At 44.5% G+C, this 21,756-nt stretch overlaps 2 protein-coding genes across 2 annotated transcripts in view; both read left to right on the top strand.

The window, feature by feature from the left end:
- Nucleotides 1–886: 886 nt before the first annotated feature.
- On the top strand, nucleotides 887–5,351 carry LOC115196660 (synaptotagmin-1-like). Its single transcript, XM_029757505.1, has 9 exons — nucleotides 887–1,143; nucleotides 2,505–2,649; nucleotides 2,928–3,094; nucleotides 3,263–3,385; nucleotides 3,583–3,750; nucleotides 3,876–4,043; nucleotides 4,274–4,391; nucleotides 4,622–4,755; nucleotides 4,887–5,351. Exons 2-9 carry the CDS (start codon nucleotides 2,508–2,510, stop codon nucleotides 5,091–5,093), a joined length of 1,227 nt encoding a protein of 408 aa, XP_029613365.1. The 5' UTR covers nucleotides 887–1,143; nucleotides 2,505–2,507; the 3' UTR covers nucleotides 5,094–5,351.
- Nucleotides 5,352–5,854: 503 nt separating this feature from the next.
- Nucleotides 5,855–21,756, top strand: part of LOC115197757 (otogelin-like protein) — a 53,993-nt gene continuing 38,091 nt past the window's right edge. Inside the window, exons 1-19 of the mRNA XM_029759561.1 lie at nucleotides 5,855–5,943; nucleotides 9,418–9,460; nucleotides 9,768–9,813; nucleotides 10,169–10,247; nucleotides 10,395–10,439; nucleotides 16,359–16,635; nucleotides 17,035–17,240; nucleotides 17,811–17,935; nucleotides 18,135–18,241; nucleotides 18,869–18,975; nucleotides 19,066–19,191; nucleotides 19,294–19,402; nucleotides 19,485–19,531; nucleotides 19,790–19,935; nucleotides 20,424–20,556; nucleotides 20,732–20,909; nucleotides 21,047–21,171; nucleotides 21,273–21,482; nucleotides 21,632–21,756. The exon at nucleotides 21,632–21,756 is cut by the window's right edge and continues 44 nt beyond it. Of these exons, the coding sequence (XP_029615421.1) occupies nucleotides 5,859–5,943; nucleotides 9,418–9,460; nucleotides 9,768–9,813; nucleotides 10,169–10,247; nucleotides 10,395–10,439; nucleotides 16,359–16,635; nucleotides 17,035–17,240; nucleotides 17,811–17,935; nucleotides 18,135–18,241; nucleotides 18,869–18,975; nucleotides 19,066–19,191; nucleotides 19,294–19,402; nucleotides 19,485–19,531; nucleotides 19,790–19,935; nucleotides 20,424–20,556; nucleotides 20,732–20,909; nucleotides 21,047–21,171; nucleotides 21,273–21,482; nucleotides 21,632–21,756 (2,319 nt within the window). The 5' untranslated portion in view covers nucleotides 5,855–5,858. The remainder of the gene's footprint in view (nucleotides 5,944–9,417; nucleotides 9,461–9,767; nucleotides 9,814–10,168; nucleotides 10,248–10,394; nucleotides 10,440–16,358; nucleotides 16,636–17,034; nucleotides 17,241–17,810; nucleotides 17,936–18,134; nucleotides 18,242–18,868; nucleotides 18,976–19,065; nucleotides 19,192–19,293; nucleotides 19,403–19,484; nucleotides 19,532–19,789; nucleotides 19,936–20,423; nucleotides 20,557–20,731; nucleotides 20,910–21,046; nucleotides 21,172–21,272; nucleotides 21,483–21,631) is intronic.

Genomic DNA, 21,756 nt, shown 5'->3' with positions numbered 1-21,756 from the left:
TTATCAGATCGTTTTAGACCAATCTGAATCAAATCTATTTTACCACATATGTGACAACCAAGACTAGAACCTTGAGGCCAACCTAGACATTTGATTGAATTGCCATTCAGTTTATTTAAAAAATGAACCGGGAAAAATAATTCAGTTGTGGAATCTTATAACCTTATCTAAACTAATGACCCTCATATAGCACCTACAATCACTGAATATCTTCACCTTGGACACATTCATCAATCAATACAATGGCTCTGTCTACAGAATATTCGGCAAGGTGAACAACAGGTTTGAAATCATACTGCTTCACAGAGTTCTGTGTATGTGTGTGTTAATGTATGTGCGTCAATTGGTGCATCTATCTCTGGTCAAGGTGAACTGGGTGGGGCCGGAACTTGATACCGGCGTTGCCGCAGAAACCGCATCCTACAGTTCTAATTCAGGCAGCAGCATCTACACATAGAGTATCGACCTCTGGAAGCACACACACACACACAATGCATACCGGTTTGCAGTATATACATGTGCAATCACACATACAAACAGTAATGTATATGTAGTATATGCATGCAGAGTCACACACAGGCATACCAGTCATCCAGTTGGAATGTAGATGCTTTCTCCTGCTGAAGTCTCAGTATGCTAACGAGCCTATAAAAAGCCATGTCACCAAACCATGAATATTCATCCATGTCCAATTTCCCAGCGAAGGTGACCTGTAAGGGCGCAGCAGAGGTTACAAGGGGCAGGGCTTAGATTAGAGGGACTCAACCCCCTGGGACCCACCCCATCGGACAGAGCATTCATATCCCCATACTAATACACACACGTTCACACAGCCAACCAGAGATGCCCTCTCTCCTTTCTCTCTTGCTCGCTCTCTCTCATTTCCTCTTTCCTGTCATACCTGTGCTCCTTGTCTCAGAGACTCCGCTGAATGAACAGAAGGTTAAAACAAACAACAAGAAGCTGCCACCCCTCCTCACCTCCCGTCCTCTTTCCTGATCCTCTCCTCATCCTGTCATCTTCTCTCTCTCTTTCTCTCTCTCTGTCTCTCACTCTTTCTCTCTCTGTGTGTGTGTACCTGAGAGTCATACCTCTCTCCACCCTGCATCCAGTCAGAACCAAGGCCAGGACATACACACAAAGGTAAGACTCCCTCTCCCCTCTCTTTCTATCTCTCTTTCTCTCCCAAGGTGTGGTCAGTGATGGTGGTTGAGGTGACGGGTGTGGTTGGGTTAGGGTTATAATGTTGGGTTAATGTTAGATTACAGTCGGTCAGGGTTACAATGTTGGTTTAGGGATAGATATATGTTAGGGTTACAATGTTGGGTTAGGGTTAGATATATGTTAGGGTTACAATGTTGGGTTAGGGTTAGATATTTGACTGTGGATCAGGGTTAATGTCATTTCCAGTTTTGGTTGTAAATGGGGGGATATCAGAACCATCTGGTATGTTATCTTCAGCTTAACTCTTTATTTAATCAGGCAGGTCTAACTTCTTATGTATAGTGAGGACCTAAGAGAGTGGGTTAGAGAGTGACAGAGTTTAGCCATGATGGAACGAACTCGTTATAAGACACACTGTGGAAGTGACTTGTCATGCACTTGTAGTATGTACCTATTAGTAGCATAGCATGCTGAAGACAAGCAAAACATCCTAAATAAATCCAAAGTGATTTTCTTCCTGATTAGCAACAGTGATTAGTGTAGTTGTGTCTCTAGTGATGACATGATGATATCAATGTCATTGCATATTACATTTAAAATATACCTATATTGTCACGTGTTGTTTTACACTAGTTATAGAATGCTAGACTGTCTTCATTGAATATTTTCTGCTAACATTGATGATGGTTAAGAGCTGAGTGAGTCAGTTTCCCAGACTCAGATCTGAAAAACATAGAAGGGGTAGGGATCAAGGTGAAGGGGTAGGATGTGAATTGGGACCGTCCCTACTCTGGACTAAAAACATTCTCACCTCCTCTCTCCAGAGATCAGACACTCATGATGTCCTTTCTCTGTCCCCCTCTCTTCCTCCACACCTCTCCCCCCATGTGTTGTGTTGTCAGCAGGTTTGACAGGGGACAGGGTTGTGTATCTTATGCACAGCAGGCCTTAGTGCCAGACCAGCAGAAACACAAGAGGCCATCTGACACACACACACACACACACGCACACACACAACTAGGACCACTCTATAACACATACGGCTGGATGTTTCTCAAAACTTGGTGCTGATCATTAATATGCAGTATTCCACACTAGTTTTGTAATAAGTGTCTATTTGAAAAGTTTGTCATTTTTGTCCAGATATCTGGAATGTTGAGTTACTGTTAAATGAACAATCTGTAATTTAAACAGCCTGCCCTGCCACTTGGTTTGGCATTCTGAAGGATGGGGCTGGGAAATCTAACCACTCACTCAAATTTAAAGACAGAGCTAGTTTGGATGCAAAAAGTGACATTTTTGTAAAGACTTTCCTTCTCTCTGTGTCTTTCTCTCTCTAGGTGATGACAAGTAGTCATAGGGTCATCCCGGCACAGCCCAGCCCCTCACACCTGTTAATCAACCCCAATGCCTCAGCAACCCCAGAACCTGGGCCCGGAGGCCACACCTCCACAAAGTTTATGAGCGAGTTGCACTCCCTCCACAGTGAGTAACAACCAATCAGGGTGGGTTTCTAGAGCCTTCGTAGCACTAAGTTCAATTTTAGAACCAAGTTAAAGTGCAGTTGAAGTACTCAACTGAGAAATAAAATACTCTCACAAGCTAGTGAAACCCTCCTGTGTTATGTAAAATATTTGCTATTAACGTATTATTAACTGTCTGTGTGTGTGTGTGTGTGTGTGTGTGTGTGTGTGTGTGTGTGTGTGTGTGTGTGTGTGTGTGTGTGTGTGTGTGTGTGTGTGTGTGTGTGTGTGTGTGTGCAGTGCCCTCATGGGCTATAGGAGCTCTATGTGTGGTGAGTGTGTGTCTGGTGTTGTCATGCTGTTTGTGTGTCTGGAGGAAATGTCTGAAGAAGAAAGACACAGAGAAGGAGAAGAAGGGCAAGAACGGCTTGAACATGGACACTGAGCTGGAGGGAGGCAACTCTGAGGTATACATACACACACATTGCAGAGTATCAACTCCCTGTGGAGCGCTGCACAGAAACGTTTAATAAAAAGCGTGGCTTAATACAACTGAGGCTGTGTATGTCTCTGCTGGTTACTGAGTATCAGGCTTCACCTACATATATATGTGTGTGTGTGTGTGTGTCCTGTAGCCCCTGAAGGATGAGGGTGACACAGAGACCGGATTGACTGGCAGGGAGGAGGAGGAGCCTAAAGAGGAAGTGAAGTTGGGCAGACTGGAGTTCTCAATGGACTACAACTTCACAGAGAACACGGTGAAGACTCCTTGTTTCAATCCCTGCTCTAACACATCTGATTCAGCTAACCAAGTGGAACAGCAGATTAACCAGTCTGAGGAACAACAAATCACTCCATCAGAGACATGATATAGATGTGTGTAAATTCTCTCTCCCTCTCCCTGTTTCCTCCCTCTTTCCTCACCCTACCCTCTACCCCCCTTCCCTGTCTGTAGATGGTAGTAGGTATCCTGCAGGCCTGTGATCTCCCTGCCATGGACGTTGGGGGAAGTTCAGACCCGTATGTTAAACTCTACCTTTTGCCAGACAAGAAGAGGAAGTTTGAGACTAAAGTCCACAGGAAGACACTCAACCCAACCTTCAATGAGACTTTCACCTTCAAGGTACGCCTAATTCCTGACCTCTGACCTCTAAACCCTAACACTGACTCCACATTCAACAAAGTGTTTGTGTGTGTATGTGTGTGCGTGCGCGTGTTTGTGTGTGCATACTGTATGTGTGTGTGTAGGTACCGTACAGTGAACTTGGAGGCAGGACTCTGGTGATGACAGTGTATGACTTTGACCGTTTCTCTAAACACGACGCGATTGGAGCGCTACGAGTACCAATGAGCAGCCTGGACTTCAGTCAGATGACACAGGAGTGGCGGGAACTGAAGAAGGCAGAGAAAGAGGAGGTGAGAATGGAGAAATTAGGACAATAGATAGAGTGAAAAAAAGAGATGGAAGAGATATATATATAAATAGGAAAGAAAGTCACAAAGTTACAAATCATTTAACTCCACAAATTTAAGCAAAGAATTCACAGAAAGAAAGAACAAAACAAAAATGTCAGTATTCCCCCTCCCATACCTCTCACCCTCTCTCTCCCTCTCCCTTCCCCACTCCCCTTTCTCTCTCTCTCCAGTCAGAGCGTCTGGGTGATATCTGTCTTTCTCTGAGGTACGTTCCTACAGCAGGGAAACTAAGCATTGTTGTCCTCGAGGCCAAAAACCTAAAGAAGATGGACGTAGGAGGACTATCAGGTGAGCTGTGTGTGTGTGTGTGTGTGTGTGTGTGTGTGTGTGTGTGTGTGTGTGTGTGTGTGTGTGTGGGTGTGTGTGTGTGTGTGTGTGTGTGTGTGTGTGTGTGTGTGTGTGTGTGTGTGTGTGTGTGTGTGTGTGTGTGTGTGTGTGTGTGTGTGTGTGTGTGTGTGTGTGTGTGTGTGTGTGTGTGTGTGTGTGTGTGTTAGGCTGATCTCTGTCTCCTCTGTCAGACCCCTATGTAAAGATACACCTTCTGCAGAATGGAAAGAGACTGAAGAAGAAGAAAACCAGCATCAAGAAGAACACTCTCAACCCTTACTACAATGAGTCCTTCAGCTTCGAGGTGCCTTTCGAACAGATACAGGTATGCTCTCTCACCACACAAAAATACGCACAAACACACACACACTCTCTCTCTCTCATCCCTTACTACAATGAATCCTTCCTCATTGAGTCCCTTCGAACATAGGTTTGTGTCTGTGTTTGTGTGTGTAGAAGGTGCAGGTAGCAGTGACAGTGTTGGACTATGATAAGATTGGGAAGAATGACGCTATCGGGAAGGTTTTCCTAGGCGGAGCCAGCAGCGGCACAGAGCTCCGTCATTGGTCAGACATGCTGGCCAACCCCCGCCGGCCCATTGCTCAATGGCACGGCCTCAAAGCAGAGGATGAAGTCAACGCTGAGCTGGCTGCCAGGAAGTGATGTCACATCCCTAGGCAGCTCTCTGTAGAAGACTACTTTATATTGATGCATACTGACTTTGCCCTTCTACTCCTACCCACTTATAAACTCCCAAACGCTGATACCCATCCACCATTCATGACCCCCCCCCCAAACCCCCTCCTCTACTGTGGAAAGTATTTAAGACACATTACTATCTGGGACATTAGCATGTATATATCATGATAATACTGTCAAACATGTACATTATACTATGTTATTAAACATTCTAAGATTGTTGCTCGTGTAAATCTTCACTCACATCAGATACACATCACTGGCCAGCAGAGGGAGTCAAAGTCTTTTACACACACACACACACACACACACACACACACACACACACACACACACACACACACACACACACAAAAAAAAATCAAAGGTAGCCTACATTATTCAGTTATTGCATTTGTAATGTCCTAATCTCAGATAATCTATCTACTTCAGTTAGGCCACTATTTTCCTGCGCATTGAGAAGTTGCGGTATTTCCGTCTTTTCACTTAGTTTGATGTCACCTGTTTGGTACAAAAACTATGCACACACACACACACACACACACACACACACACACACACACACACACACACACACAACACCTGCGCGCAAGTGCACTCATCATCCATCTGAGGGGCTCGCTCAACTTCCTCTGTGCGCGTGGATGTCAACCGCGGGAAGCTCGGTAACGAAAAGAGATCACTACTCCCCAGTCTGCCTTGTGAAATGTTCGGTTAACCTCCCAGTGGATGAGCTCTGAGATGAACGGTCAGCGGAGAGTCAAACTGTTTCTTCTTTCGTGGTATTCAGTCCTCCAGCTGCTGACAGCACAAGGTGAGTCTCCCAACGACACATGCGCATAATCCCTATTTCCTAACTTTTCCAGCTGATTCATTTATCCAGTGTTTCAGCGCTTTTGACATTTTAAATGTGTCATACCCTACGTGACTTCATTTCAGAGGCCAGCAATTTAGGATCTGCGCTATATCCGTGATCTCGATTAAAAAAGTTTATTGACGTTTGAACATTATGAAATATCGGATGATTTTACTGTTGCTGTATGACATTTATTTTTTTTGTCCCTCTTTAGTGACATTAATCACATAATCAACCGACACTGTAGTTGTGTAAATAATTCTTATTTATGCTGTTTAAATATGTGCAATACTGATTCTACTGATATGCAGGAATGGTTCTGCATTTTGAAGATGTCTGTTGTTGTAGATATATTTGTTATGTGTTGTGATATTTAAAAAAAATATATATATATATTTCACCTTTATTTAAACCAGGTAGGCAAGTTGAGAACAAGTTCTCATTTACAACGGTGACCTGGCCAAGATAAAGCAAAGCAGTTTGACACATACAACAACACAGAGTTAGACATGGAGTAAAACAAACATACAGTCAGTAATACAGTAGAAAAATAAGTCTATATACAATGTGAGCAAATGAGCTGAGATAAGGGAGGTAAAGGCAATAAATAGGCCATGGTGGCGAAGTAAATACAATATAGCAATTAAAACACTGGAATGGTAGATTTGACAGTAAATGAGTGTGCAAAGTAGAAATATTGGGGTGCAAAGGAGCTAAATAAATAAATAAATACAGTAGGGGAAGAGGTAGTTGTTTGGGCTATTTATAGATGGGCTATGTGCAGTGATCTGTGAGCTGCTCTGACAGCTGGTGCTTAAAGCTAGTGTGGGAGATAAGTGTTTCCAGTTTCAGAGATTTTTGTAGTTCGTTCCAGTCATTGGCAGCAGAGAACTGGAAGGAGAGGCGGCCAAAGGAGGAATTGGCTTTGGGGGTGACAAGTGAGATATACCTGCTGGAGCGCGTGCTACGGGTGGGTGCAGCTATGGTGACCAGCGAGCTGAGATAAGTCGGGACTTTACAAAGCAGGGTCTTGTAGATGACCTTGAGCCAGTGGGTTTGGCGACGAGTATGAAGCGAGGGCCAGCTAACGAGAGCGTACAGGTCGCAGTGGTAGGTAGTATATGGGGCTTTGGTGACAAAACGGATGGCACTGTGATAGACTGCATCCAATTTGTTGAGTAGGGTGTTGGAGGCTATTTTGTAAATGACATCGCCAAAGTCGAGGATCGGTAAGATGGTCAGTTTTACGAGGGTATGTTTGGCAGCATGAGTGAAGGATGCTTTGTTGCGAAATAGGAAGCCAATTATAGATTTCACTTTGGATTGGAGATGTTTTATGTGAGTCTGGAAGGAGAGTTTACAGTCTAACCAGACACCTAGGTATGAGTAGTGATGCTGGACGGGCAGGCAGGTGCAGGCAGCGATTGGTTGAAGAGCATGCATTTAGTTTTACTTGTATTTAAGAGCAGTTGGAGGTCATGGAAGGAGAGTTGTATGGCATTGAAGCTCTTCTGGAGGGTTGTTAACCTCTACGGGCCACGGGGGCAGTATTGAGAATTTTGAAAGAAATATGTGCCCAATTTTAACTGCCTCCTACACCAACTCAGAAGCTAGGATATGCATATTATTAACACATTCGGATAGAAAACACTCTGAATTTTCTAAAACAGTTTGAATGGTGTCTGTAAGTATAACAAAACTCATATTGCAGGCAAAAACCTGTGAAAAATAGATAAAAAAAAAAGAGAATTTTGTGACTGTACTATTTAGTGTCATTGTTTTAAAGATACCACAGTGAGAAAGGATTCAGTTCGCAACTCCTACTGCTTCCACTAGATGTCAACGATCTTTAGAAAGTTGTTTGAAGCATCTGTGATTAATACACACCGAATTAGAAAGCTTACAAGTTGACACGTCATCACTTCATTTTTTGCGCCTGCGCATGAATCTGAGAAGAGTGCCTTTGTCATTATCGTTTATTCTAGACACTTGATAGGTTGTGTGAAAATATTACTGATGTTTACTGATGTTTCACGTTAAAAATGGAACAAAAGATTAGTGCTAAACAACGTTTGACATGTTTAAACAAACGTAAATAGATTATTTACTAGGTTTTCTTTAGTTTTTCGACGTGACTTTACACTGCCCACCTCATTTTGTGGGAGCCTACTGAACGCTAACTATTTGGACATAAATTATGAACTTTGTCAAAAGAAACCACATTTGTTCTGGACCTGGGATCTCTGGCAGCGCCTTCTGATGGAGATAATCAAAGGTAAGGGGATATTTAGAATGTTATTATCGATATTAGATGATGCTAATGCTAACGGTATAGCTTAGCTTAGCTTAGCATATAGCTTATTGTTGTTAGCATAGTACCCAGTTTATACAAAATGTGATTTCCCAGTAAAGTTATTTTGAGATCTGGCCCTTCGGTAGCAATTACGAGATGATAATATATTATTCTTTGAATGACAATATTATAATTTACCAATGTTTTCGAATAGTAATTCCGTGATTTGTAATGCTGGATTCACTGGGTGCATTCGAGCCGAAAAAAATTCTGAATTTCACCGCGACTGTAAATGCTGTTTTTGGATATAAATATGAACTTGATGGAACTAAAAATGCATGTATTGTATAACATAATGTCCTATGAGTGTCATCTGATGCAGATTGTCAAAGGTAAGTGCATAATTCTAGCTAGTTTTCTGTCTGTTGATGCCCTTCTTTGAATTGGCTAAACATTACACGCAGCTATTGTCAATGTACTCTCCTCACATAACCTAACTTTATGCATTCTCCGTAATGCCTCTGAAAATCGGACAGCGTGGTTAGATTTAGGAGATATATCTTTCAAATGGAGGAAAATAGTTGATTATTTGATTTTTTGAAATGATTACTCTTGCAGTTTTGAATTCCCCGCCATGGTCACATGACAATGAATCCCAATACCGGGATAAGATCGGGATAAGATCCTCAACAGGTTAACACAGTGTCCAAAGATGTGCCAGAAGTATACAGAATGGTGTCGTCTACGTAGAGGTGGATCAGAGACTCACCAGCAGCAAGAGCGACATCATTGATATATACAGAGAAGAGAGTCGGCCCAAGAATTGAACCCTGTGGCACCCCCATAGAGACTGCCAGAGGTCCGGACAACAGGCCCTCAGATTTGACACACTGAACTCTGTCGGAGAAGTAGTTGGTGAACCAGTCGAGGCAATCATTTGACAAACCAAGGCTGTTGAGTCTGCCGATGAGGATGTGGTGATTGACAGAGTCGAAAGCCTTGGCCAGGTCAATGAATACGGCTGCACAGTATTGTTTCTTATCGATGGCGGTTAAGAAATCGTTTAGGACCTTGAGCGTGAGCCTATACATTGTGATAGTGTGTGTGATGTTTTATTGATGGCATTTTCTTGTGTTTAGAAGCTCAGAGCCAACTGACAGAGACAGACGGAAGACTACAGAGGTGAGATGAGTGGATGAAAGGAAAAGAGAAACTCATCCCCTCCAGGGATTTATTCATTCAATGTCATGACCAAGCTGGTGTGTGTGTGTGTGTGTGGCTGTATTCAAGTGGTCTTAAGTGCATTTGACTTCAGTTTGCATGTTTCTCTTCACAATGTACGTTTCTCTCCGTGTGTGTGTGTGTGTGTGTGTGTGTGTGTGTGTGTGTGTGTGTGTGTGTGTGTGTGTGTGTGTGTGTGTGTGTGTGTGTGTGTGTGTGTGTGTGTGTGTGTGTGTGTGTGTGTGTGTGTGTGTGTGTGTGTGCGCAGGAGGGATAATGCACTGCGGAGGAAACGGGATCTCCTAGGGGAGGAGGTAGGTACACTACACCTAAGAGAAGCAGAGGTCAGGACTCACTCAACACACTGACCAGCACAAAGATGCCTTTGTAGGACACACACACTGGGGCAACTACACAAATACACAAACAGGGCTAGAGATACACAGCGGTGTAGTGGAGGGTAAAGGCCACGTTTTGTTTTGCACGGTTGTTACCCACCTTTTACAGAAAAATAGCATTGAAAGTACAGATTTACTTTTTTCACCGTGGCCGGCCACCTATTTCTTTACCACTACATCATTGGATACACACATACTACACACACTATACACACAGTAGGTATGGTAGGTATGTATGTGTGTGTGCTCATCAGTGCTCTCTCCTCTTCAGACATTCAGTCCTCTTCTCTCTGAAACAACTCTCCCTCGCAGTGTTCTACATAATTACACAGCCCGCGATGCCTCCTCAGGTAGACACACACACACACACACACAGGGTGTGGTTGGGTCAACGCGGCTACAGAAAAGACTAAAAAGCAGTCTGTCTTGTTAAGAATCATTTGTTCTCAAAAGTCTTTCCAGAGAAGATTGAGGAAAGATTGTGTGTGTTTTACCAGAGTACTGCGGCTGTCTGAATGGGGGCTGGTGTCAGGAGGGGGGGGGTGTGTGACTGTGCACAGTTCCAGGCCCTTGGAGACCGCTGCCAGATCAGTGAGTAACACACACACTCCACAATGCGTGTCTCATTTTTGTGTGTGCTTAGTGCGTGTGCGCGTGTGTGTGTGTGTGTGTGCGTGTGCGTGTGCGTGTGTGTGTGTGTGTCTACATGAGGGTTAGACCGACACGTCAATCAACAATCATTAATAAGCTGCATTAAATTAATAACCACATTCACACAAACACCCCCTAGTCCATATAGTGTGTGATTAAGTCTGGAAGATTAGGGTTGAGTTTCTGTAGACTACATCAGAGCTGGATCAATTACAGCCTCTATACTAGTAGCTTGCCTGAGAATTTAATTAGTGTTTCCCTTGCCCAACTATGGTTGGTTTTGGTGGGTTTGGTGACGCAACGGTAATATGAAGTGTTGCTGTTGGGTTCTCATCCCGGGTGAGGCAGACATGGACCAACTCTGTTACACAGTGTTCCTGTTAACCAAATACCTACCTGGTTAAAGTACCACCACTGTTACACAGTGTTCCTGTTAACCAAATACCTACCTGGTTAAAGTACTACCACTTACACAGTGTTCCTGTTAACCAAATACCTACCTGGTTAAAGTACTACCACTTACACAGTGTTCCTGTTAACCAAATACCTACCTGGTTAAAGTACTACCACTTACACAGTGTTCCTGTTAACCAAATACCTACCTGGTTAAAGTACCACCACTGTTATACAGTGTTCCTGTTAACCAAATACCTACCTGGTTAAAGTACCACCACTGTTACACAGTGTTCCTGTTAACCAAATACCTACCTGGTTAAAGCACCACCACTGTTACACAGTGTTCCTGTTAACCAAATACCTACCTGGTTAAAGCACCAACACCACTGTTACACAGTGTTCCTGTTAACCAAATACCTACCTGGTTAAAGTACCACCACTGTTACACAGTGTTCCTGTTAACCAAATATCTACCTGGTTAAAGTACCACCACTGTTACACAGTGTTCCTGTTAACCAAATACCTACCTGGTTAAGGTACTACCACTTACACAGTGTTCCTGTTAACCAAATACCTACCTGGTTAAAGTACCACCACCACTGTTACACAATGTTCCTGTTAACCAAATACCTACCTGGTTAAAGTACTACCACTTACACAGTGTTCCTGTTAACCAAATACCTACCTTGTTAAAGTACTACCACTTACACAGTGTTCCTGTTAACCAAATACCTACCTGATTAAAGTACTACCACTTACACAGTGTTCCTGTTAACCAAATACCTACCTGGTTAAAGCACCACCACTGTTACACAGTGTTCCTGTTAACCAAATACCTACCTGGTTAAAGCACCACCACCACTGTTACACAGTGTTCCTGTTAACCAAATACCTACCTGGTTAAAGCACCACCACCACTGTTACACACTGTTCCTGTTAACCAAATACCTACCTGGTTAAAGTACCACCACTGTTACACACTGTTCCTGTTAACCAAATACCTACCTGGTTAAAGTACTACCACTTACACAGTGTTCTTGTTAACCAAATACCTACCTGGTTAAAGTACTACCACTTACACAGTGTTCCTGTTAACCAAATACCTACCTGGTTAAAGTACTACCACTTACACAGTGTTCCTGTTAACCAAATACCTACCTGATTAAAGTACTACCACTTACACAGTGTTCCTGTTAACCAAATACCTACCTGGTTAAAGTACTACCACTGTTACACACTGTTCCTGTTAACCAAATACCTACCTGGTTCAGCACCACCACTGTTACACAGTGTTCCTGTTAACCAAATACCTACCTGGTTAAAGTACCACCACTGTTACACAGTGTTCCTGTTAACCAAATACCTACCTGGTTTAAGTACTACCACTTACACAGTGTTCCTGTTAACCAAACACCTACCTGGTTAAAGTACCACCACTGTTACACAGTGTTCCTGTTAAGCAAATACCTACCTGGTTAAAATACCACCACTTACACAGTGTTTCTGTTAACCAAATACCTACCTGGTTAAAGCACCACCACCACTGTTACACAGTGTTCCTGTTAACCAAATACCTACCTGGTTAAAGTACCACCACTGTTACACACTGTTCCTGTTAACCAAATACCTACCTGGTTAAAGTACCACCACTGTTACACACTGTTCCTGTTAACCAAATACCTACCTGGTTAAAATACTACCACTTACACAGTGTTTCTGTTAACCAAATACCTACCTGGTTAAAGCACCACCACCACTGTTACACACTGTTCCTGTTAACCAAATACCTACCTGGTTAAAGTACCACCACTGTTACACACTGTTCCTGTTAACCAAATACCTACCTGGTTAAAGTACTACCACTTACACAGTGTTCCTGTTAACCAAATACCTACCTGGTTAAAGTACCACCACTGTTACACACTGTTTCTGTTAACCAAATACCTACCTGGTTAAAATACTACCACTTACACAGTGTTCCTGTTAACCAAATACCTACCTGTTTAAAATACTACCACTGTAACACAGTGTTCCTGTTAACCAAATACCTACCTGGTTAAAGTACTACCACTTACACAGTGTTCCTGTTAACCAAATACCTACCTGGTTAAAGTACTACCACTTACACAGTGTTCCTGTTAACCAAATACCTACCTGCTTAAAGCACCACCACTGTTACACAGTGTTCCTGTTAACCAAATACCTACCTGGTTAAAGTACTACCACTTACACAGTGTTTCTGTTAACCAAATACCTACCTGGTTAAAGTACTACCACTTACACAGTTTTCCTGTTAACCAAATACCTACCTGGTTAAAGCACCACCACTGTTACACAGTGTTCCTGTTAACCAAATACCTACCTGGTTAAAGTACCACCACTGTTACACACTGTTCCTGTTAACCAAATACCTACCTGGTTAAAGTACCACCACTGTTACACAGTGTTCCTGTTAACCAAATACCTATCTGGTTAAAGTACCACCACTGTTACACAGTATTCCTGTTAACCAAATACCTACCTGGTTAAAGTACCACCACTGTTACACAGTATTCCTGTTAACCAAATACCTATCTGGTTAAAGTACCACCACTGTTACACAGTGTTCCTGTTAACCAAATACCTACCTGGTTAAAGCACCAACACCACTGTTACACAGTGTTCCTGTTAACCAAATACCTACCTGGTTAAAGTACCACCACTGTTACACAGTGTTCCTGTTAACCAAATATCTACCTGGTTAAAGTACCACCACTGTTACACAGTGTTCCTGTTAACCAAATACCTACCTGGTTAAGGTACTACCACTTACACAGTGTTCCTGTTAACCAAATACCTACCTGGTTAAAGTACCACCACCACTGTTACACAATGTTCCTGTTAACCAAATACCTACCTGGTTAAAGTACTACCACTTACACAGTGTTCCTGTTAACCAAATACCTACCTTGTTAAAGTACTACCACTTACACAGTGTTCCTGTTAACCAAATACCTACCTGATTAAAGTACTACCACTTACACAGTGTTCCTGTTAACCAAATACCTACCTGGTTAAAGCACCACCACTGTTACACAGTGTTCCTGTTAACCAAATACCTACCTGGTTAAAGCACCACCACCACTGTTACACAGTGTTCCTGTTAACCAAATACCTACCTGGTTAAAGCACCACCACCACTGTTACACACTGTTCCTGTTAACCAAATACCTACCTGGTTAAAGTACCACCACTGTTACACACTGTTCCTGTTAACCAAATACCTACCTGGTTAAAGTACTACCACTTACACAGTGTTCTTGTTAACCAAATACCTACCTGGTTAAAGTACTACCACTTACACAGTGTTCCTGTTAACCAAATACCTACCTGGTTAAAGTACTACCACTTACACAGTGTTCCTGTTAACCAAATACCTACCTGATTAAAGTACTACCACTTACACAGTGTTCCTGTTAACCAAATACCTACCTGGTTAAAGTACTACCACTGTTACACACTGTTCCTGTTAACCAAATACCTACCTGGTTCAGCACCACCACTGTTACACAGTGTTCCTGTTAACCAAATACCTACCTGGTTAAAGTACCACCACTGTTACACAGTGTTCCTGTTAACCAAATACCTACCTGGTTTAAGTACTACCACTTACACAGTGTTCCTGTTAACCAAACACCTACCTGGTTAAAGTACCACCACTGTTACACAGTGTTCCTGTTAAGCAAATACCTACCTGGTTAAAATACCACCACTTACACAGTGTTTCTGTTAACCAAATACCTACCTGGTTAAAGCACCACCACCACTGTTACACAGTGTTCCTGTTAACCAAATACCTACCTGGTTAAAGTACCACCACTGTTACACACTGTTCCTGTTAACCAAATACCTACCTGGTTAAAGTACCACCACTGTTACACACTGTTCCTGTTAACCAAATACCTACCTGGTTAAAATACTACCACTTACACAGTGTTTCTGTTAACCAAATACCTACCTGGTTAAAGCACCACCACCACTGTTACACACTGTTCCTGTTAACCAAATACCTACCTGGTTAAAGTACCACCACTGTTACACACTGTTCCTGTTAACCAAATACCTACCTGGTTAAAGTACTACCACTTACACAGTGTTCCTGTTAACCAAATACCTACCTGGTTAAAGTACCACCACTGTTACACACTGTTTCTGTTAACCAAATACCTACCTGGTTAAAATACTACCACTTACACAGTGTTCCTGTTAACCAAATACCTACCTGTTTAAAATACTACCACTGTAACACAGTGTTCCTGTTAACCAAATACCTACCTGGTTAAAGTACTACCACTTACACAGTGTTCCTGTTAACCAAATACCTACCTGGTTAAAGTACTACCACTTACACAGTGTTCCTGTTAACCAAATACCTACCTGCTTAAAGCACCACCACTGTTACACAGTGTTCCTGTTAACCAAATACCTACCTGGTTAAAGTACTACCACTTACACAGTGTTTCTGTTAACCAAATACCTACCTGGTTAAAGTACTACCACTTACACAGTTTTCCTGTTAACCAAATACCTACCTGGTTAAAGCACCACCACTGTTACACAGTGTTCCTGTTAACCAAATACCTACCTGGTTAAAGTACCACCACTGTTACACACTGTTCCTGTTAACCAAATACCTACCTGGTTAAAGTACCACCACTGTTACACAGTGTTCCTGTTAACCAAATACCTATCTGGTTAAAGTACCACCACTGTTACACAGTATTCCTGTTAACCAAATACCTACCTGGTTAAAGTACCACCACTGTTACACAGTATTCCTGTTAACCAAATACCTATCTGGTTAAAGTACCACCACTGTTACACAGTGTTCCTGTTAACCAAATACCTATCTGGTTAAAGTACCACCACTGTTACACAGTGTTCCTGTTAACCAAATACCTATCTGGTTAAAGTACCACCACTGTTACACAGTATTCCTGTTAACCAAATACCTACCTGGTTAAAGTACTACCACTTACACAGTGTTCCTGTTAACCAAATACCTACCTGGTTAAAATACTACCACTGTAACACAGTGGGTCTAGTTGGCAGGTCTGGGAATAGTACAGAGACAGGGGTTTCCTGGAACTGAGCAGCTTTTAGTGAGCTGGCACTGTGTGCAACCAACCTCTCCATAGCCTCCTACACACAAAGACAGACCAGTGCACCTTCAAGCTGATTCAGAGTTGAAATAAGCATACACAACTCTGTGTGTGTGTGTGTGTGTGTGTGTGTGTGTGTGTGTGTGTGTGTGTGTGTGTGTGTGTGTGTGTGTGTGTGTGTGTGTGTGTGTGTGTGTGTGTGCGTGTGTGTGCGTGTGTGTGTGTGTGTGTGTGTGTGTGTGTGTGTGTGTGTGTGTGTGTGTGTGTGTGTAGTTCCTAACCAGGGCCAGGACAGAGATGGGATATGCAGGTCTTGGGGTCAGTACCACTATGAGACGTTCGATGGCAGCTACTTCTACTACCCTGGGACCTGCTCCTACATACTGTCCCAGGACTGCCGCTCAGCCACACCACAGTACACAGTGTGGGTCCATAACAGCCGTGTGTGTGAGGGCAGTGTGTACTCCTGTCCCAGGGCTCTCAGTCTCTTCTTCCCCAACGAGGAGGAGATCCACATCTCTGGATACCAAGTCCACCAGGGGGGTCGCAGGTTAGTAGGCTATGGACAAATGTGTGTGTGTGTGTAGGGCGGCAGGTGGCCTAGCGGTTAGAGCGTTGGTCCATTAACCGAAAGGCCGCTGGTTTGAATACCCAAGCTGACGAGGTGAAAAATCTGTCAATGTGCCCATGAGCCAGGCACTTAACCCTCATTTTGTCCAGGGGCGCCGTACTACTATGGCTGACCCTGTAAAACAATATGTTTCACTGCACGTATCTGGTGTATGTGACAATAAAGCATTGTAAAAAAATAAATAATAATAATCCGTGTGTGTGTGTGTGTGTGTGTGTGTGTGTGTGTGTGTGTGTGTGTGTGTGTGTGTGTGTGTGTGTGTGTGTGTGTGTGTGTGTGTGTGTGTGTGTGTGTGTGTGTGTGTGTGTGTGTGTGTAGGCTGAGCCTACCCCAGACAATAGGAGGTGTGTTTATAGAGCGTCTGGCTGACTACCTGTTGGTGAAGAGCGTTTTTGGCTTCTCTCTGGCTTGGGATGGGGGGAGCGGAGTATATCTGAAGATGTCTGAACAGCACCACGGCACCCCCTGTGGCCTTTGTGGGAACTACAACAACCTGCCCAATGATGACCTCACCACAGCCCGCGGTGAGACACACACTCGCACACCTCATCAAAGCCCACTGTAAGACTGGACAGACGGGTCCGACCAGTCTCTTATCCTCCCTCCTCCATCCATCTCTTATCCTCTCTCTCAGCACCCAATCATCCCTCCATCACAACCTTTCTCCTCTCAGCACCACAGGGAACCATTATAGTTATTATTACTGAGGGGGAGGCCCTAGTCCTGTAACCTGAGAGGAGAGGAGAGAGGAGAGCAGAGAGGAGAAATGGGCAGCAGGTTGCTTAGTGGTTAAGAGCGTTCGGCCAGTAACCGAAAGGTCGCTGGTTCGAATCCCACTACTGACTAGGTACAAAATCTGTAGATGTGCCCTTGAGCAAGGCACTTAACCCTAATTGCTCCTGTAAATCATTCTGGATAAGAGCGTCTGCTAAATGACGTGGAGGTAAATGAGAAAAGATGGAACAGAAGAAACCAGAGGAGAGAGTAGTTCTTCTAATATACAGTTGTTCTATTATATTGGATTATAGTCAGGCATGTAGAGGGAGGAACCTTAACCGTGTGTACGTGTTTTGTGTGTGTGTGCCTGTGTGTAGGCGTGCAGACAGAGGAGCCAGCAGTGTTTGCTAACAGCTGGTCAGTCGATCTGCCCCATGAGAGAGGCTGCCCTCTAGTGGACATAGACTTCACTGGACCCTGTCCCTCTGAGTCTGACATGGACGTAAGACCTGTCTGTCTGTCTGTCTGTCTGTCTGTCTGTCTGTCTGTCTGTCTGTCTGTCTGTCTGTCTGTCTGTCTGTCTGTCTGTTGCTTGAACCTGGCTTGTCCATGTACCTGTGTTCTCTGTGCTTATTTCTGTGTTTTACTGTAATATGTTGATGTAAAAATGTGTGAATGTGTGTGTGTGTGTGTGTGTGTAGGATGCCATAGAGAAGTGCAGTGCTCTCCTGTTCTTCCCCTTCCTGTCCTGTCATGAGAACATCGACCCAAACCTCTACGTGGCTAGCTGTGTCTCCGACCTCTGTGTGTAAGTAGGTCCAGAGTGTTCATGTGTCCTGTAAGTCAGAGGGTATTTGATTCCTCCATGTCGTCAGAGTGTTGGCTGGCTGTTCTCTGACTGTTGTCTGACTGTTGTCTGGCTGTTCTCTGACTGTTGTCTGACTGTTGTCTGGGGGTTATCTGAGTGTAGTCTGACTGTTGTCTGGCTGTTCTCTGACTGTTGTCTGGGGGTTATCTGAGTGCTGTCTGAATGTTGTCTGGCTGTTCTCTGACTGTTGTCTGGGGGTTATCTGAGTGTAGTCTGACTGTTGTCTGGCTGTTCACTGACTGTTGTCTGACTGTTGTCTGGGGGTTATCTGAGTGTGGTATGACTGTTGTCTGACTGTTCTCTGACTGTTGTCTGGGGGTTATCTGAGTGTAGTCTGACTGTTGTCTGGGGGTTATCTGAGTGTGGTCTGACTGTTGTCTGGGGGTTATCTGACTGTTGTCTGGGGGTTATCTGACTGTTGTCTGGGGGTTATCTGACTGTTGTCTGACTGTTGTCTGGGGGTTGTCTGAGTGTTGTCTGACTGTTGTCTGGGAGTTATCCGACTGTTGTCTGACTGTTGTCTGGGGGTTATCTGAGTATAGTCTGACTGTTGTCTGCTGTAATTAGGTCAGATGAGGAGGAGACGTTTTGCCGTGCGCTGGTGGAGTATGCACGAGCCTGCAGCCATGTAGGATACCCTGTACGAGAGTGGAGAGACAGCTTCCCATCCTGCAGTCAGTAATGTTACACTAACAACCCAAACCTTCAACTAACCTTGAGCTAACCTATTACTACAGTCAGTCTTTAATTTGACTGTTCCATAGATGATGGCTGTGAGGAGAGTTTTGTCCATAGAGACTGTATCAGCTGCTGCCCTCCCACCTGTACCTTTGATAAGGAGTGTCTAGGAACTAACCTGCACTGTCTGGATGGATGCTACTGCCCTGATGGTACACTCATACACACACAGACACACACACATAAATGCAAACTCGCACAGACACAAACGCACACACACTCCCTCTCACCCTCTGTGTGTCCGTCTGTCTCAGGGTTGATTCTGCAGAATGGGACTTGTATCGCTGTGTCTCAGTGTCCTTGTGTCTACCACGGCACCTCATACACACAGGGATACACTCTGGAGCAGGGCTGCAGCGTCTGGTGAGTGTGTGTGTGTGTGTGTGTGTGTGTGTGTGTGTGTGTGTGTATGTGTGTGTGTGACTAACCTGTGGTGTGTTTACAGTGTGTGTATGGGGGGAGTGTGGAACTGCACGGACAACAACTGTACAGGTGAGCTGACCATGTCATACAGTATATTATCACAGCTCATAAGTGGGACGATACAATGTCACACCCTCTCTCTCTCTCTCTCACTCTCTCTCTCTCTCTCTCTCTCTCTCTCTCTCTCCCTGTCCACCCTCATCTCTCCCTGTTCACCTTCCTCTCTCTCTCTCTCTCTCTCTCTCTCTCTCTCTCTCCCTGTCCACCCTCATCTCTCCCTGTTCACCTTCCTCTCTCTCTCTCTCTCCCTCCCTCCCTCTCTCTCAGCGGAGTGTTCAGTAGTAGGTGACGTGTTTGTGACATCGTTCGATGGGAGGATGTTCCTGCAGCCAGGGGCGTGTCAGTACGTCTTGGCCAAGAGCCGCAGCGGCAGCAGATTCACTGTCACACTGCAGTATACCACCTGCACGAAGGTAACACACACACACTGCAGTATACCACCTGCACGAAGGTAACACACACACACTGCAGTATACCACCTGCACAAAGGTAACACACACACACTGCAGTATACCACCTGCACGAAGGTAACACACACACACTGCAATATACCACCTGCACAAAGGTAACACACACACACTGCAATATACCACCTGCACAAAGGTAACACACACACACTTCAATATACCACCTGCATGAAGGTAACACACACACATTGCAATATACCACCTGCACGAAGGTAACACACACACACTGCAATATACCACCTGCACGAAGGTAACACACACACACTGCAATATACCACCTGCACGAAGGTAACACACACACACTGCAATATACCACCTGCACAAAGGTAACACACACACACTGCAGTATACCACCTGCACAAAGGTAACACGCATATACAGCCTGACACACTGTGTGTGTGTGTGTGTGTGTGTGTGTGTGTGTGTGTGTGTAGGCCCAGCAGCAGGTGTGTATCCAGTCAGTGACGGTGGTTCTGGATGAAGATGCTAATCACCAGGTGACTCTGACCCGAGAGGGGGAAGTGCTTATAGGGGTCAACCCCGCCCCCGCTTTGCCCTACACCGGTGGTATGATACAATAAACTTTATTGATTCCTTTAATAATACTCCTATGGTATGTAGAAGGATACGGATATGAATACCATCAAGTAGCATGTATAGAGAGAACAGTAACGGTTCCAACACACAGCTTTGCGGAACACCTTATTGTACGTCTTGACTTAATGTGTGTATATGTGTGTAGATGTAGTTGAGGTACGGAGGTTAACGTCAGTGTTCGTCCAGCTGAGGACGTTGTTTGGACTGCGTCTGCAATATGACGGGCGTGGTGGGCGTGTCTATCTACAGCTGGACAGCCAATGGCGCAGCAACACGCTGGGCCTTTGTGGAACCTTCAACGGAAACCTGCGGGATGACTTCCTGTAAGGAAACACTACTTCCTCTCATGCTGACTTCTGACTCCTATCAGTAGATGGGTTTTTTGCATTTTTATCTGAGGAAGTTGAGTAAAAGAGTATTACATTAAGAATATTCCTGAAATGTTGGCTGGCCTGTGTAGGTCTCCAGCAGGGATGATAGAGGGGACTCCCCAGCTCCATGCTAACTCCTGGAGAGTCTCATCTGCTTGCTCCGCCCCCGTCAACCAGCCCATCATTGACCCCTGTGAGATAAATCAGCACAACGGTAACCTCTGACCCCTGACCTCAAAACTCTAACCTGACCTCCATTTGTTTTCTTGTAATACCTCTCCACATATCGTCTCAAAAGCTGTGTGTGTCTTCCAGTGTTCTACGCCTCTCTGTGTGAGGTGTTGTTGGGCAGTGTGTTCTCTCCATGCCATGGTTACGTCAGTTCCAGTGTGTACCAGCAGCAGTGTCGCTACCAGGCCTGTCGCTGTGGTAACGCCTGTCTGTGTACGGCCCTGGCCCACTATGCCTATCTCTGCTCCAAACACAATGTCACTGTCAACTACAGGGCCCACGTCTCAGAGTGTGGTGAGTCTGTGTGGGCAGTGGCGTGTCAGGGTATGATGTGTGTGTGTGTGTGTGTGTGTGTGTGTGTGTGTGTGTGTAACGGTGGTGTGTCTTGTGGGTGTGATGGAGGTGTGTAACTCAGATGTGTGTGTGTGTGTGTGTGTGTGTAGGGATGGTGTGTTTGGGTGGGATGCTGTACCAGTCCTGTGTGTCGTCCTGCGGCGGGTCCTGCCGCTCCCTCTCCAGTGGAGAGACCTGTAACCATGACGACTGTGCTGAGGGGTGTGGCTGCTCC

This window comes from Salmo trutta, chromosome 7, assembly GCF_901001165.1.
Source record: "Salmo trutta chromosome 7, fSalTru1.1, whole genome shotgun sequence".
NCBI classification, from domain to species: Eukaryota; Metazoa; Chordata; class Actinopteri; order Salmoniformes; family Salmonidae; genus Salmo; species Salmo trutta.
The sequence above is the reverse complement of the archived record's forward strand: the minus strand, read 5'-3'. Positions and strand labels throughout refer to the sequence as shown.

Excerpts from the sequence above, each read along its gene's own strand:
- LOC115196660 (XM_029757505.1), top strand. The coding sequence starts at position 2,508 with ATGACAAGTAGTCATAGGGTCATCCCGGCACAGCCCAGCCCCTCACAC. Across the intron at positions 2,650-2,927 it reads CGAGTTGCACTCCCTCCACA|TGCCCTCATGGGCTATAGGA; the intron begins GTGAGTAACAAC and ends GTGTGTGTGCAG. Across the intron at positions 3,095-3,262 it reads TGGAGGGAGGCAACTCTGAG|CCCCTGAAGGATGAGGGTGA; the intron begins GTATACATACAC and ends TGTGTCCTGTAG.